The sequence below is a fragment of the Schistocerca americana genome, chromosome X (genome assembly GCF_021461395.2).
Source record: "Schistocerca americana isolate TAMUIC-IGC-003095 chromosome X, iqSchAmer2.1, whole genome shotgun sequence".
Lineage (NCBI taxonomy): Eukaryota > Metazoa > Arthropoda > Insecta > Orthoptera > Acrididae > Schistocerca > Schistocerca americana.
Window position 1 is genome coordinate 910415766 of NC_060130.1, and position 17527 is coordinate 910433292.

Consider the following 17527-nt stretch of genomic DNA (forward strand, 5'->3'; position numbering starts at 1 on the left):
CTCCAGGTAGTGTGTAGTGAAAAATAAGTGCAATTGCTCAATCCACTGTTTAAAGCCATGAAAGGCAGATTGCTAGTTCTCAGATGCACATGCTAGAGCATTATGCAGAGCAAAATGTTCAGCTACGGTGACTAGGTCAGTGAAAACAGCATCATTCAAGGAAATACCAAGTGCACATGCAGAGGACTGGTATACATAGAGGCGCCTGACCTTCACCCAAACCTGCGAAGGACATGCATGTGGTCCAACGGTAGAAACATAACGTTGTCAGCATTCTTGCTTCTGTCACTTTTTTAAGTGGCAGACCTGGACATGGAGCCATTTAAAGGCAATGATGTGCCCTCTATTGATGTATGCTGCTTATGGCATTGGAGAGCTTGTCTATGCTCTCTAATGGACTTGGCAACTTCTGAGGTCTACTCAGGTACTGTCTTCCCACAGAGGGATCCTTAAGAATAGGGAATTGCTAAGTCGGCTACTGACAGAATGGCTGCTGTTGAATTATGGAAAGTCTCGTCGCTGCTTCGATTTGGTGGGGAGCTCAGAATGACAACGGCCTGATGAAGGGCATACAGCTCCATGGTAAAAATCTAGCACTGGTCAAGAAACCGATACTGAAAAGGAACATCGCCAAGTACAAAGGCAAACCCGACATCATAGTAGTCTTGGGACTGTCAGTGTAGATGAAAACACTGTCTGCAAGCCACTTGCAAAGAGCGAGAAACTCTATGCAATGCACCAGACCAGAAGTAGTGTCCTTAGGGAGCAAATGGAGTCTGAAATGAACCCATATGTCGGCATGAAGCCAGAGCAGTGAAGAGCTTGCACTCATGGGGAACATGGCAGGGAGTGTACAGCAAAGCTGTCTAAGCAGCAAACAAAAGTGAACTCCAGAAGGCAACAGAAGACAGGTGCAGCCCATACTGGCGGTCAATGGGATCTTCAAAAGAAAGGGAGCATAGGATGTGTGACCTGGCACAGAAGACAGATGGCTGCTGCAACAACTGAGAATGTCCCACCAGTAGGACAATGGTAAGTCAGCAACCTCAGCATAAAGACTCAACAGGACTAGTATAGAAGGCACCAGTGGCTAAACATATCATACAATGGTGGACTGTGTTGAGACGACTAAAGACAGACGGACATGCGGATGAATATATGATACTTTCATAGTCCAGTTTTGAATGGACAAAGGACCAGTACAAACAGAGGAGGATGGTCCAATCTGCTCCCCACGAGGTGCTGCATAGGACACACAGAACATTGAGGCAGTGAGTACAATGAGCTGCCAGGTAGGACATGGGAAGACCAACTAAGTTTCCTATCAAATGTGAGTCCCAAGAATTTAATCATGTCAATGAACAGAAAAAGGAATGGGTCAAGACATAGGGATAGGGGAAGAAACTCCTGGCACCACCAGAAGTTCATACAGACAGTCTGGTCAGCAGAAAAGTGGAAGCCACTGTTCATGCTGTACACAAAGAGCATAAAGACATAGCTGAAGATGCTGCTCAAGTAGACAGGTTCATTGAGAGATGTAATAGTACCTGGCAGGAGACAATCCATAATAGGGCACATAAGATGATGCTGAGCACAGAACTGTGAAGCACCCAGTTCTCTTGAATAAGTGTCCAAAAGAGCCAAGCCTCAGTGTAACTTAAAAACATTGTCTTAAAAATTCTTGGGTAAAAAGGGGAAAAGGCACAGGCAACCCCAGAAGCCATGCTCTTACATACTACAGAGAATACCCATCCTCCAGCAGGTGTCATACACCTTCTCCAAATCAAAAAATATGGCCACCGTTTTGCACTTCCACAAAAAATTGTTCATAATATGAGTTGACAAGGTGATGAGATCAATAGCAGAGTGGTGCCTACTGAATCTGTGCTGGCGTAAGCTGTTGCCAGTACACCAGTCAGCAAAGAGGTTGCAAGATCAATAACAGGCACTGAATCAAGTGTGCTTATCAGAAGACAGGCCAATGACAGACACAAAAGCAATGTGCCACCAGTATTTAGATAACCACCACGGATTGGAGGGCTCAGTCAGTCACAGTTCCAGGCAGTTGGAGTCACAGTCTCTAGCTCAGAGTGACCAGAGTAGTGTTTATAGCGAGACTTTTACGTGGACTATTACGGAAAAGCTAGTACGACAACAACTAGTTTAAAGATAAGTAGCATTCTGTTCCAATAAATAAAGAATCCTGTTAATACAGTGCAGTTTTGTTGTAGAGAGGATACTGGCCACCAAAAAACCATCCTCTCCCTCAATTATCCTCGTACAAGACTCGACAGTTTCATCAACGACAAAAGAATCCACACTGGGCGTTAGTGAGGAGATTCCGAAACTAGCCACCACAACAGCCAACCATTACTCATATGTAACATCACTTTGTAGATGCTACTGGTGAGAGAAACCGTATGGCAGCTGGAAGGAAGGTGTTTGTCCTTACCAGGTTTAGGTACAGAAATGACAATGGTCTCTCACCAGGGACTGGAAAATGTGGCATCTATTTAAATGCAGTTATATGTAAGGAGAAGAAAGCATAAACCTTCAGGAGAGAGGTGTTGCATCATCAGAATGTACATGACATCCATTCCTGGAGCGGATGAGCCAGATAAAAAGAGTGCATGTTTAAGCTCCCTGACAGTAAAAGCAGTATTGCAACAATCACAATTCTGGGAGGAAAAGGATGATATCCTTGCCTCCACTGCCTGTTGCAGAAGGAGGAAGGTAGGATGGTAGTGGATGAAATTAAGTGCCTGCAAAATATCAGTCCAAGGTGTTTGAGATACCAAGAGGTCTACAACGACACTGTTCGCCATAGACCAGGAACTGTGGAATGAACTGTGGTTCATGAAAGCTAACAGATTACGCCAAACAGAAGATGGAGTAAAAAAGAGCTTTGAAAAGAAAGCCAACTAGTTTTTGCTATCCCTGAAAACACAGCAGCACTGCACACATAGCTATTTAAAATGGATACAGTTTGAAATAGTGGGACAACATTTAAAACCACAGGGAACTCCTATCAGCACACAGATTGCACTGCGGCATGTCTCAGTCCACCAGGGAACAGGGGCGGGTCACTGCAAGGAAGAGGTGCGAGGTAAGGAAAATTCTGCAGCATTAAGGATAGCATTTGTAAGGAATTCTACCTGGTCATCAATGCAGGGGAAATGGTGTTCATCGAAAGAGGCCAGTGAGGAGTAGAATGCCAGTAAGCTTTGTAAAGCTGCCAGTTGGTTGGCTTCACAGATGGGATAGAGGTATGCAAACTAATGATACAGATAGAATGGTCACTGAGTGTGTGTCATAGAGAATGGACCACTCGAGACAACAAACAAGCTGAGCAGTACAAATTGAAAGGTCCAAGTGGGAAAAGGAGTGTATGGAATCAAAGAAATGTGGGTGTACACATGTTGAAACAGTTTAGATTGAGCTGGTTGAAGATACCTACTAAGAGAGAGCCTCTCAGACAGAGGAGTGGAGAGCCGCGAAGGGGATGGTGGGCACTGAAGTAGGCAAGCAGCAAGGGAGGAGGAAGTTGAGCAATACACTGAAATGTCTGCCTCGGTGACAGCAGAAGACAAGGGTGAGTAGACATTTCAAAGAGAGAAAGTCAAACCAGAAAGGGAAAGACTGAAAGCAACAGCTTGATGATGATGAGTGTTTTTTTGGGGGTGAGGGGGGGAGGGGGGATTCAACTACGCAGTCATCAGCACCCGTACAAATGTCCAATTTTTTCCCACAGTCCAATTTTTTCCCACAGTCCAATTTTTTCCCACAGTCCAATTTTTTCCCACAGTCCAATTTTTTCCCACAGTCCAATTTTTTCCCACAGTCCAATTTTTTCCCACAGTCCAATTTTTTCCCACAGTCCAATTTTTTCCCACAGTCCAATTTTTTCCCACAGTCCAATTTTTTCCCACAGTCCAATTTTTTCCCACAGTCCAATTTTTTCCCACAGTCCAATTTTTTCCCACAGTCCAATTTTTTCCCACAGTCCAATTTTTTCCCACAGTCCAATTTTTTCCCACAGTCCAATTTTTTCCCACAGTCCAATTTTTTCCCACAGTCCAATTTTTTCCCACAGTCCAATTTTTTCCCACAGTCCAATTTTTTCCCACAGTCCAATTTTTTCCCACAGTCCAATTTTTTCCCACAGTCCAATTTTTTCCCACAGTCCAATTTTTTCCCACAGTCCAATTTTTTCCCACAGTCCAATTTTTTCCCACAGTCCAATTTTTTCCCACAGTCCAATTTTTTCCCACAGTCCAATTTTTTCCCACAGTCCAATTTTTTCCCACAGTCTAGTCCAGCCACTGTCACAAATGATGATGACACAAACACCCAGTCCTTGGGCAGAGAAAATCCCCACATCAACTGGGAATTGAACCCGGGACCCCATGATCCAGAAGCAGTAACGCTAGCCACCAGACCACAAGGTCCCCACCTCAGGTGGGAAAGTTACAGCGGACTGAGGTGAAGTGTGGGAGATGATAATTTTGTTCCTGGGGGTAGAAAACAACAGTATGATCACAACCCTATTGGATCTGATGCCACAAATGTTCCACTGGAAAATAGCCACATCTGATGAGAGAGAGGAGATAGGAAAAACGAGGGGACAGTCACCTCAGTGGCTCTCAAGTGCCAGGAAGAAGAAAAGGAAGAGACTTCAAACACCAAAGCAGAGGAAGGGTAAGAACAGGATGGACGGGGGAGAGGACGAACTCATACGCAGTTTTACCAAGAAATGTGTTTTCCGAAGAAAGTATGACTCAGTCTTCAAGGGACAGGAAAAGAATAGCAGGAGGATACACATGCCGCACTGAAAGGGAAGCAGCACTGCAAGGCTGGGCCCCATGTAGCCAAGCATATACTCACCAAATAGTAGTAAGCCCCTCAGGGAAGGGGGTGGAGGGGGGGAGTGGGGGGGGGGGGGAGGAGGAGGTTGAGGCAAGTGAGACACACAAGCACACTGCACAAAATATTGTTTCAAATGTGGTACAACAAAAATACATGAAACTTTATAAAACAAAGATAAGTTACAGGATGAAGTGATAAAAGGGAATAGGAAAATGAAAAGAAAGGGAAAGATGGGAAAGGAAATGGGAAAAAAAAGGGAAAGGGAATAGAAAATGAAGGAATTAACGAGACTGTGTGGGAATAGTTCATACGTGTATGGGCAAAAACTTATCTTTGTCTGGACCCACATTACAGAGTGAAGCTCTGAAGGTCGCTGAAGAGCTTAGGAAACTGTATGGCTGAAAATTTCAAAGCTACACACAACATTGTGTGGAATGAAGTGTGTGGGGAAGCTAAGAATGTGCAGGAAAATGTAACTGAATGGAAGACAATATTGCACAATCTAATTGCAAATTATGATACAAAAGAGACATTCAGTGCCGATTAAACAGGACCTTTTATCATACACTGCCTTAGACTCTAGCAATTCAAAGTGAAAAGTACACTAGTGGAAAAATGCTCAACAAAAGATTCACAATACTGCTGTGTGGAAACATGTTAGGTGAAATGGAGAAGCCACTAGTGACTGAACAGGTGGCAAATCCTTGTTGTTTCAGAAACATGAACATCAGTAAGCTTCCAGTCACATGGGAAAGTGATAAAAAGGCACAGATGGTGAGTGGTCTTAGAGAAAAGCAGCTAGGCCCTTTGAATGCCAAAATAAAAAAGGAAAATCACAAAGTCCTCCATTTCCTAGATAATGCAACCTGCCACCCAACGTCAAGTTATCTAATGTGAAACTGGCTTCATTCCAGCCAGGTTCAACCAACCTCACACAACCAATGGCCAAGGGACTTACTTCCACATTTAAATCCTGTCATAGGCAGTTATTGATGTAGTCTCATTTTTAGCATTTAAGAAGTTGAAAATACACTTGCACATTCAGTTTCTGTTCTGGATGCAGTAAATTGAATTTGTTTGGCAGTATGAGAAACAAAACCCGAAACTGCCACCAAGTGCTTCAACAAAGCAAGGTTTGGAGGTTATGAACAACATACTTCAGTACTCGTCAAACCTCTCAAAAATGCAGCAGCAAATTGCTGAATCAATTCAAATGCAGAACATTTTATGTAGTCAAGATGACTACATTCAAAGTAATGACTATCAACTCACTCTAGTTTTACTTTGGCAACAGATATAAAAGAAATTCTTAACACAGAAGACTGTGAGGAGGAAATAGTGGTAGATGAAGAGGAACAAAATAAGCTCTTGAAAAATAAATATTCCTGAAGAAGCTACTGAATATATAAATGATGTTATTCAGCACACTCAGTCTCTCAAGCTGTTGGAACTATAGTATAGCCCAAAAAATTGTACAATTTTGAACAGGAAATTGAAGCAGGTTTCCCTCTCTGATATGTGGCAAAAATTGAACTGCAAAGCACATGAATACCCAAATGATATTGCATGTACAACAATAAAATTACAGTAAAACTACAGACACGCCATATTACGTATCAGTGCATGTAAACTTTTTACACTGTAGCACAGTGGTATAGAAGTAGTCAAGACAATCAAATTGATATGACATTTGTGCTCTATCAAGCCAGGAAACTACCTCAAATTGGTATACAAGAACCACCCAAGCTACAGTGCATGCACATTGTGCAAGATTTCCAATATTCACCCACTCTCTACATGCAAACTATTAGTCCTACAGAAAAAGGGACTAGGACCTTTTTTTTTTTGCAGGAAATGTAATGTAGTGAAATTTTGTACTGGGACACATTTTCACCAGACACCACAGTGAGTTATTCAATCAAAACATACGAAAGTGACCTTCAAATGCACCCCTGCCCTATATTCAACCACCAGGGTTTTTGGTACATTGTCAATTGCACTCCTTCCTACCACTATAAAAGATTGTGTACATGAATTATTTCCCCACCTTTGACCTCCTTTGGTCTTCACTCATCTTAATATTTCATTAACATCATTAATTTGAACTTCCCCGTAAGGGTAACGAAACAGACTTTCAAATGTTATGGACAAATTAACTATATTTACAATGCGATTCAAACTTAACAAGCACAGTAGTTTCTTGGTAATAAGGCCAAACAAACAAAATGTGAATTTTAACAGCATAAAATAATAAAGTTTTGAGGTAAAACTGACACAAATGTCACTTTTACAATTTGTAAGTGCACGACTACACCAGTGCCATAACACACCAATTAACATAGACCGAAAAACATTGAATACGGGAAACAATTCATGTAGTCACTAATTTTTGAACAGCTGTAGGAGGGAGTGCTACAAACAACATATTACAAGTCCTGACTGGTCAATACACGTGCACGCTGTAGCTTAGGTGGTTTTTGCAAGCCAATTTGACAGTTTTCCAACCTGATAGATGGCATGTGTTCTATATCAAACTGTTATCTATACTTCCTCTACATCACTACAGTTTATACCCTGTACACATAAATACATAAAAGCTCAAAGACCACCACCTGGTCCAACAAGACAAGCTGACAAAAATATTGAACAAAAGCTGTTATGTAATTACCTCTATCAGCCCAGAAAGAACAATTGCAGTAATGAGACCATAGATTGCAACCGCTTCACAGAAAATGACTGATATCAAGTTCTTTGTTTTTATTCGGGGTGCTTTTACACCACCACCAATAATACTGACTCCTGTTGTATGAATGCCTCTGTAAGGAAAAAGAAAAATAAAGCTGAATCACTTTATTACAATAAAAACCACAGTATCTAGAAAAATCTTGTGCACAACTATGACTAATATATATCAATATGAACAGTGCAGCACCTAGTAAAGACTCTACAAAGCATAATCAGAATGCCAAACTCATGTGGCCCAGCAAAGTGTCTTGTCCATAAGTTTAATTAATTTACTCACATTGACAGAAAAACTGTTTGCATGCAGTAAAACACACAGTTAAATATTTGCACTACTTCACTAATAGTGAGTTGTGTTTCACAATTACAGCTATTTTATTGGCAAATTATACAAAAGTTGGACAAATATACAGAAACACAAGAAATGCATGCTTGAACATAAATGCATATGCTAGCCAAACCTGCGGGTCGTGTTGGATTTGATCATGAACGGCATGTGTGCAATTCCCTCAAACAATGCAAGCATCATTCATGGTTTGAACCGTGTTCTGTGGAGTTGTGTGTGCGCATTACTCAGAGGTAAGTGACTTTGAATGTAGGGAAATTGTTACTGCTCATATTGTGGGTGCTTCCATAACCAAGGTAGCCAAAGTGTGTGGCATTTCACAGTACAACATATCAAAAATTTACCCCACATATAGGATAAGCAGAAAAATATCACCCATCGCATCTCAACATGACAAAAGTTTGTGTTAAGTGATGATAGACTCATTGAAGAGGATTATGACAAAAAATAAAATGACAGCTGCAAAATATGCTGCAGAGCTGAATGTCATGCCCACAAATCCTGTCAGCATCTAAACAACATGGATAGAACTCCATAAGTAGCAAATTGCAGGGTGACCTGGAATTCCAAAACCACTCATCAGGGACGCAAATGCCCATAACAGGAAAATGCCATGTCAAAGCCATAAATCTGAACTAGATAACAATGGAAGAAAGTCATTTGGTTGTGCAAGTCTTTTTACACACTGTCTCCAACTCCTAGCCATGTTTACATCCCAAGAGTGAACAATGACGAGGATTCAGTAATGATAAGGGCAGCTGTATTTTGGTATTCCTTGGACCCTACGGTCACTCTGTATGGTTGTTTTACTATCAGCATTGTGTGACCATTTTGGCTGATCAGGTCCTTCTCATGGAACAATGGTTCCCAATGATGATGCTGTGTTCCAAGATGACAGGGTCCGTGTTCACACAGCCCACATCACACAGGAGTGGTTTTGTGAGCAAGAATATGAACTGTTGCATTCTCCTGACCACCAAAGTCACCAGGTCTCAATATTATTGAGCCTTTGTGGTCTACTTTAGAGAGAAGGATGCATGGTCGCTATCCACCTCTATCATTACCTGATCTTTCCATTATTCAGCAGGAAGAATGGTGTAAAATACCCTCGAAAAACCATACAGGACATGTATTTATCCATTCCAAGACAGCTGGAAGCTGTTTTCAATGTAAATGGTTTTCCTACACCAAATTAGGCATGACAATGGGTTGTGACTGCAGTGTTTCCTCTGAAAATTCACATACATTAATTTATTATGCCTAACTATAAAGATGTCAACCCCAAAGAAAATTAGTTACAATTCACAAGTTGTATTGATGACATTATAATTCAGAAGACAAAGGCTCATATCTGTGGAAATTTCAGGCAGAAGTTCTATTGGCAGCAATGGAGAAATGTACAAAATTGAGAGAAACCAAGTCAACAATACGTACCAACCAATACCACAAAATCCTACAGTTCCCCAGCATGCAAATTAACCACTATAACCAGAAATAGATCACACAAGACCTACACTAAAAAGCCAAAGAAACTCTTATATCTGCATAACATCATGTAGAGTCCCCACGATCATGCAGAAGTGCCACAACACAATGTGGCACCGACTCTACTAATGCCTGGAGTCGTGCAGGAGGCAATTGACAGCATGAGTCCTGCAGGGCTGTCCACAAATCTGTAAGAGTATGGGGGGTGGAGATCTCTGAAAAGCACGTTGGAAGGCATCAAAGATATGCTCAATAATCCAGAACGAGATTTCCACTCTGCAGGGAATAATGTTTGTGTCTGGGGAGTTTGGTGCCCATTGAAAGTGTTTAAACTCAGACGAGTTCCTGGAGCCACTCTGTAGCAGTACTGGATGTGGGGTCTCTCATTGTCCCACTGGAATTGCCCAAGTGCGTCAGAATGCACAATGGACATGAATGGATGCAGGTAATCAGGCAGAATGCTTATGTATGTGTCACCTGTCATAGTTGTATCTAGACATATCAGGAGTCAGTCCCATATCACTCCAATTGCACATGCCCCACATTATTGCAGAGCCTTCACCACCTTGAACAGTCCCCTGCTGACATGCAAGGTCCATGGATTCATGAGGTTGTCTCCATACCCGTACACATTCATCTGCTTGTTACAATTTGAAGAGAGACTCGTCTGACCAGGTAGCATGTTTCTAGTCATCAACAGTCCAATGTGGGTGTTGACGGGCCCTGGCAACACTTAAGGCCTTGGGTTGTACAGTCGTCAAGGATACACAGGTGGGCCTCCGTCTCAAAAAGCCCATATCACTGATGATTCGTTGAATGGTTCACACGTTGACAGTCTGATGGCTCAGCACTGCAATTTGCAGCAATCTGCGGAAGGGTTGCAGTTCTGTCACACTGAACGATTCTGTTCAGTCATCGTCAGTCCCGTTCTTGCAGGATATTTTTCCAGACGCAGCAGTGTTTGAGACTTGATGTTTTACTGGATTCCTGATATTCACGGTACACTCTTGAAATAGTTGTATGGGAAAAATCCCCACTTCATCGCTACCTCAAAGATGCTGTGTCCCATCACTCATTTGCCGACATTGAAGTTCACTTAAATCGTGGTAACCTGCCATTGTAGCAGCAGTGACCGATCTAATAACTGCACCAGACACTATGTTTTATAAAGGTATTGCCAATCGCAGTGCCATATTCTGTCTGTTTACATGTCTCTGTATTTGAATACGCATGCTTATACCAGTTTATTTGGCACTTCAGTATATAATACACTGAGTGGCCACTGTGCTGATAAAACCTGCAACTTTACAATGAAAGAAACAATAACAAGAGCTTTGGAAGAAAATAAGGGGGGGGGGGGACCCAAGTTGGATTACTTAGTAATTCCCAGAGCTTCCATGCAGCGAAAGTTCTTTCGGGTGCTTATGATGGTCTGTTAGAAGAGAGGGGCAGGATTAATGTATGATAAATAGTCCAGGAGGCATATGTGAAGTGAACATCATGGTGTTGGTGGTGAAAACAACAAAAATTCAGGGCACAGGGAAAAAGATATTGTTTGGGTTGACTATGCAGTAGTATACCATTTGTGGACACAGGTAGGTAGGTTAACAGGGGAAGATAGTCCTCATACCAAAGGTTTCAAAGATTTTCATCATATGAAGTGGTCTTCGTGGTTTAGTATACAGAACTGGTATACTGTACACTTACGGATGTATACTGTACAGTATTACACAAATTAACAATGTTAGGAACAATAAGTTCACATGTAGCTAGAAAAATGAAGTAGAAAGTAATATTTGTTCTTGTATTGTTCAAAAGACAGAACAACAGTTCAGTTTCATAGTTGTTTCAGTTATTCACTGATTAATGTCTACAACAGTGCTTTAATTTTATGAACTAAATCAAAATACTTTAAAACTTTTTTTGCATACACATACTATTTTATGGAAATTATACTATATCACAAACAATAACTCATGAATTTTCTGTGAAGAATGACTTTCATCATTATGTCAGAACCATTACTATGCCATAACTACTACACTGATATGAACTGCACTCTTTAACAATGAACTAATAAAGAATAAACAGTTACAAGTATTGTTATCCATTTACTTTTGATTATGGACAAAATAATTTCAGCTTTCTAAAAGAATGTTGCCATGTATATGTGCCATCTTTCTCCAAGAGTCTCATTCTAAATTGTTGAGATACTAGAATTTATAATCATTTGTAAGACAAGAGGTTCCACTCACAGTGCAGCTCCAACCACAGACAGAGAAACAGCCAATCCAACACCAACTGTTGCCCACATGTATGGGCTAGTCTCCGTTAGGAACCTGCAAAGGAAAGTTTTTCCAACCAAGGTGCACAAAGTAGCAGTTGTGCAACAAAAATCAACTGAAATATCCTAACGAAAATATTTAGCAATGTTCACAACTGAAACTAGTCTGACCATGGAAGAGAGAAATCTTTACACATGTCGAATAGGAGGATAAATTAAAGTCTACATATACAGAAAAAATTCGACACATGCAATTTACTCTAATGTGAATGAAGTATCAGGCTATTAGAGGGGTTAAAAAGGAACCAAACATTCACTGAATATATATGTGGAAACGGATCACCTTTGAGAACTATTTCTCTCGCTTGTTGTTCTATGCTTGCTTGGTTCAAATGGCTCTGACCACTATGGGACTTAACATCTATGGTCATCAGTCCCCTAGAACTTAGAACTACTTACACCTAACTAACCTAAGGACATCACACAACACCCAGTCATCACGAGGCACAGAAAATCACTGATCCAGCCGGGAATCGAACCCGGGCATGGGAAGCGAGAACGCTACCGCACGACCACGAGTTGCGGACTGTTCTGCTATGGATCATGCGACTTGACTATTCGAAGCTTATTATTTTATACTTGTATGGTTAACAGCCAACACTAATGACAGTAGTAATGAGTATTTTGAGTGGTCAACAGCACAGTTATTGATGAAATCTTCTCGGGTTTCCATCCGGGTAGCTGTGTCAAAAATCCGCGACATTTCGATGAGTGTCATTCATATCTTCACTTTGCCAGAAGATAATGAGAATGACACTCATCAAAACATTGTGGATTTTCAATACAGCTACCTGTAGTCCGAGAAGATTTCATCAGCAGTATATACCACGAGAGCCTACATTCACATATGAAGCACAATTTCGTCCTTTTTCAGTATTCTCGAGCACATATGCAGGAAAGTTCTCCAACGAACAGTCCCATTGTCGTGCCACACACACACAATTCTGCCATTCCTTCAGCACAGTCATTAGTGCTCTAACTAAAGCACCGGCACAAAAGGTGGCCTTAATATTTTAAAGCCAACTGTTCTAGAACAACAACTTATTTAAAATAGGGCTCATTCCCAGTGACACAAATGTTCATATATTTATTCACTTTCAAATAAACATAAGTAAAACTTTATAACTTTAAGAATATAATGATAGAAAAACACACACTCACACTCTCTCTCTCTCTCTCCAATTGATTAATATTTCTTTATAAAATGACAGGGAGATCTCCATAACTATGATTATCAAAAATCTGGGTAGGTACTCAGTAAACATTCTTACACCCAAAATTGGAAGGTACTTGTTCCCATTAACAATTTTACAAGTACTCCCAACATACATCATCATTCGTCTCAGTCTACATCAAATCATCCAACGTATCTTAACATAATTAACAGAAGTTCTATGGATCCTGTTGTTGCAAACAAAATTTTACAAATAATTTTCCAAATTCCTAAGAAGTAATTTATGATTTCATGTTATGACCAATTACTACAATGAATGGAAATCTTACAATCCCATTAATAAAAGGAAGTGAAGTGTGTATAGCAAGAACTGTAAGAAACAACTACATTTTCTCACACAAACCCTGTGTGAATGCTATATGAAAGGGAATCACATCTACAGCAAAAATACAATAATCACACAAAGAGAAAATGTGACTGTATCACAGGTCTTGAAATTTTGAAAATATAAAATTTCAGTCAACATTATTCTTTCAGCCACACCCTTTGAATTGCACCAACAGTTTCAACTGTAGTATGACAGAACTGATTTAAGGCAAACAATGACAACTGCTTGTTATCACATTAACCATTTTATTCTGATCATTGTTTCCATATACATTTACTAACGTACACCAGAGATCTTACCAATTCAGTTTAAAGTGTCACTCTTAGACCTTATTTCCTTTGACACTTGAGCAAAGGATCTTACTTTCAAAAGCCTAAAATCAATGTTATCCTTAAATTGTTCCCATTGATGCACTATGTTCCCAACATTTAGCAATCTCTATTCCTCTTTAAACTTTTATATGGCAATTCAAGCGATTTCTGCAAATCAAGAACAAGAAAATGCTATGTACAAAGCAACCATTGAAAGGAAATCACTATCCAACACAGAAATCTCAGAAATGTTTATTTTAGAAACTCAAGAGGTACAGCCAAGAATCATTTTCATAATACTCTGAAAACTACAACTTCCCCATCATCTTCAGTGCATTCCTTTATTCACACTAAAAAGCACATACCGCAAGTGCAAAACCATTGTTGCTTTTATGAAAAGCAATGAAAAGCAACTACATTTCTGCTGAAGGGACATGCTACCAATCGCGCAATAGAACCACACGAAAATAGTTTTCTTAGTAAATTCCACTACGATGCTTCATCTGAGAAAATCAGAGTACAGACTAGGTGCCCTTATTTTGTTCTTGGGTCAAACAAAAAGGCTCAGATATAAAAACTTTGGAAAAAATTGTGTATGTCTAATTATAGTCCAATTACAACTATTTGCTAGGTGGTGTCTAAAATATGCTACTACAACATGGCCCTGACAGCTTTCTACTGCCTTTCACTTAGCACATGGTCAAATCCAGTGGCTACTACAGGTAAAATTTACTGCTGCTGTTGATGAAAGTTAAACAGATTGTGGCTTGCATGTGCCAGCTATTTTAACACTGCAAGTGAACTGACACTTTACTATTGCATATTAGCAACAGTAGGGAGTATACAACTACATGCCTAGTCTGCAAGCCACCACATGGTTCAGAGTAGAGGGTAACGTGTACCACAACTAGTCATTCCCTTCCCTTTTCCATTTCCAAATGGCGGGAAGGTAAAAGTCTGGTGTGCATATGTGCGTACATATGAGCCCCAACTTCCCTCGTCTTGTCTTCACATCCCTTGCACGAAATTTATGTCCAGGGGGGGGGGGGGGGGGGGGCAGTAGAATCTCTCTGCAGTCAACAGTAATTTTCTCAATAGCATTCCGTGAAAAGAATGTCATCCCTCTCCACCAGGATCCCCATTTGATTTCACAGAGCATTTCCGTAATACTCTTGTTATGTACAACATTTTCAGCTCTGACTGGAGAGCCTGAGTTTCAGTAAGTGACATGTTAACTAAAAAGTAATTTTAATTACTCTACACACAGTACAGTATACGTACAGTCATTACACGACAATTTTCAGACACAGCTTAAACAGTAACATTTTAATAATGAGCTAAATTCACACACACTGAGGAGAAAAGATTTGTGTAAAGCAATAACAAGCAATTGAAAAAAATTGCAACAGCTGTGATTCTGTTCATCACATACAGGCAGTCAAAATACAGATTTGGTTCTTTCCACATGGTACTTAAATTTTCATTAATATTTGTAGATCTACAACATCGTTAAATTATGCAGCACAGCAATTTAAGTTGTTGAAAGTTGAATCCACCAGATCAGTGCATATTCCAACTTATGTAAATAACCTGTTCATCTACGGCTACAGTATGATTAATTCTTATGCTCTTTTGCCCCTGTGCACCATATGACACCCATGCACTACAATCTTAACTTTAGTACCATCTGCTGTTTTTATAAATTTCATTAACCATCATTTATTTCAGTTGGGCATATTTTTACAGGAAGACTTATTTAAAAATTTACAGCACACCATTTGCTGCAGGATCCCTTTTTTCAGTTACATGCTACAAGGAAACATTGATGCACTACCATGTACCGGTCAAGATAAGTCACCCAAGAACCAAGAATGTGTGTCATAAGAACAATTACAATGGCCCAAGACGCAAGGTCACTATCAGTCAATGTCATCTGTGTTCTTTATTGCAAATCTAGATTTCAACTGACAGTGCAGCTATCATCAGTGCATTATAAGTAGTCCTGTAGACTCAATGTAGTTATAACACACATTTCAATCCAACTTATGCATATACAAGCATTAGTCCAACTAATTGGGTCTAGTGTAGCAGGGGATACAACCCGTAGGCTTTGGACAATGACGTCACAAGTCGCCGAAGAGCAGTTTACCATTTTCGCTTTTGCTGTTATGTTTCAGTTTCGTTTTTTTTTTTACTGATTGCTTAATAAAGTGGATCTGTTTATTCTATCTCGTGAGATTTTTTTTTAAAAAGCCAAAAAACACTTATCAGCTACTGAAGGGAGCTACAACACTAAGAAGAATCGCTTCTCGTTTGGCGACTTGTAACATTGTCCAAAGCCGACGGGTTGTATCGCCTGCTACACTAGTCCCAACTAATTCGTTAGAATTACATTAGTCTACTTGGATAATGGCTACACAACACACTGACGACAGCTGCGCTGTAAGTTGAAATTTAGATTTTTAAGAACTCACCAGGTGACATTACAACCAGCGCTGCCATATCAGTCATGGGGCACAATCATTCCAATGGAATCTAGCATGCTGAATTACAATGACCACAGCAAAACTAATGTTTTGTATGTATCACAGTTTCCTTCAGTGAAAGTGACACCCACACACATCAACTTAAGTTACATCTGAAGTGCTTCTTTTAAGTTTTATGAGACTTAACTGAATTTACAGAACATAATTTAATATTTCAACTTACCAGCCAAAACTAATCCTCTCTCCTTTCCCAGTAAGTACATAATACAGCACTGAAACAGAAAAAAATAATTACTGAAAAAAAAAAAACCACAGTGACTGAACTCAAAATGTTATGAGTTGGCAATAAAATAATTAAATTTGTTAAGTGACCAGTACTAAACCTGTAACAGCAATTCAAACTAATTATGAGACAAAAGAAACCTTGGGATTAGTGTGGCTTGGTTAGCTGCACATATAGTCTGTGCGTGTTCATGGACAGTGAATATAACTTTTAATGGTTACTTGTTATACGCACTAGTAAGAAAATAATTTGAAGCTTACGTAAGGCAAAGTCCTGGTTTTTAAATAGCACATTTCTGCTATGTATTTTCTGTTCTAATAAGGTCGCTTAATAGTTTACACCAGTAAACACTGTACAGGGACATGGATGCTGACATGAACGAACCTTATTGATATAAATATTCGCAGTCCACAAAGCTTATGTAATTTCCTCTAGGCCATCATACGAACTTCTAGCAATGTCCATACATACAAATCACAAACGTCGAAGGCTCTCTCTTCATTACATTTTGTACCCTTACAAGAGAGCTCCAACACCTACCAAAGTGACAACACAGTACGCATCTGTCAGGTGTACATTTTTTGTAACTTGTGTCCTACCGTACACGCATCAACGCCTATTTCTTACTGAAAATAAATACCGAAGCTAAACATACACCGTGCACTACATACACATAAAATACAAAACGGCAGCTAAATATAATACCAGCTGTTAATACTTACCTATTATAGTCACCGCAGACGAAAGCGTCGCTAAAAAAGTATATCCCAGCCCGTACCTCATTTTCAGGAAAATAAATAGCCACCTCCCCGTTGGAATTCTCACCTAACCAACACCCCTAACTTGTCAGCTGATCGATGAATATCATGTGACACGGGCAACAAAGAGTATCAAAACAAGATAAAGCAGTTCGTTCCAATGGCATAGTATATGAAACAAGAAACTTTGGCTCTTTCGATAAATCGAATTCTTAAATGTAGCAAAGTTGTAAAATACAGTGTTATTTAAAACGTTTGGAGAGCCCGTGACTAGTACCTACGTTGAGCCTAGCTTTGGCGGGATGTACGAATATCAGTTATTTACGTGGCGTGCAACAGTAAGG

At 40.0% G+C, this 17527-nt stretch overlaps 1 protein-coding gene across 1 annotated transcript in view; it reads right to left on the reverse strand.

The window, feature by feature from the left end:
* Window positions 1-17287, reverse strand: part of LOC124555315 (V-type proton ATPase 21 kDa proteolipid subunit-like) — a 44443-nt gene extending 27156 nt beyond the window's left edge. The window contains exons 1-4 of the mRNA XM_047129190.1: window positions 17148-17287; window positions 16366-16414; window positions 11695-11778; window positions 7535-7682 (exon numbers count right to left, since the gene is read on the reverse strand). Of these exons, the coding sequence (XP_046985146.1) occupies window positions 7535-7682; window positions 11695-11778; window positions 16366-16414; window positions 17148-17208 (342 nt within the window). The 5' untranslated portion in view covers window positions 17209-17287. The remainder of the gene's footprint in view (window positions 1-7534; window positions 7683-11694; window positions 11779-16365; window positions 16415-17147) is intronic.
* Between the last annotated feature and the right edge of the window lie 240 nt (window positions 17288-17527).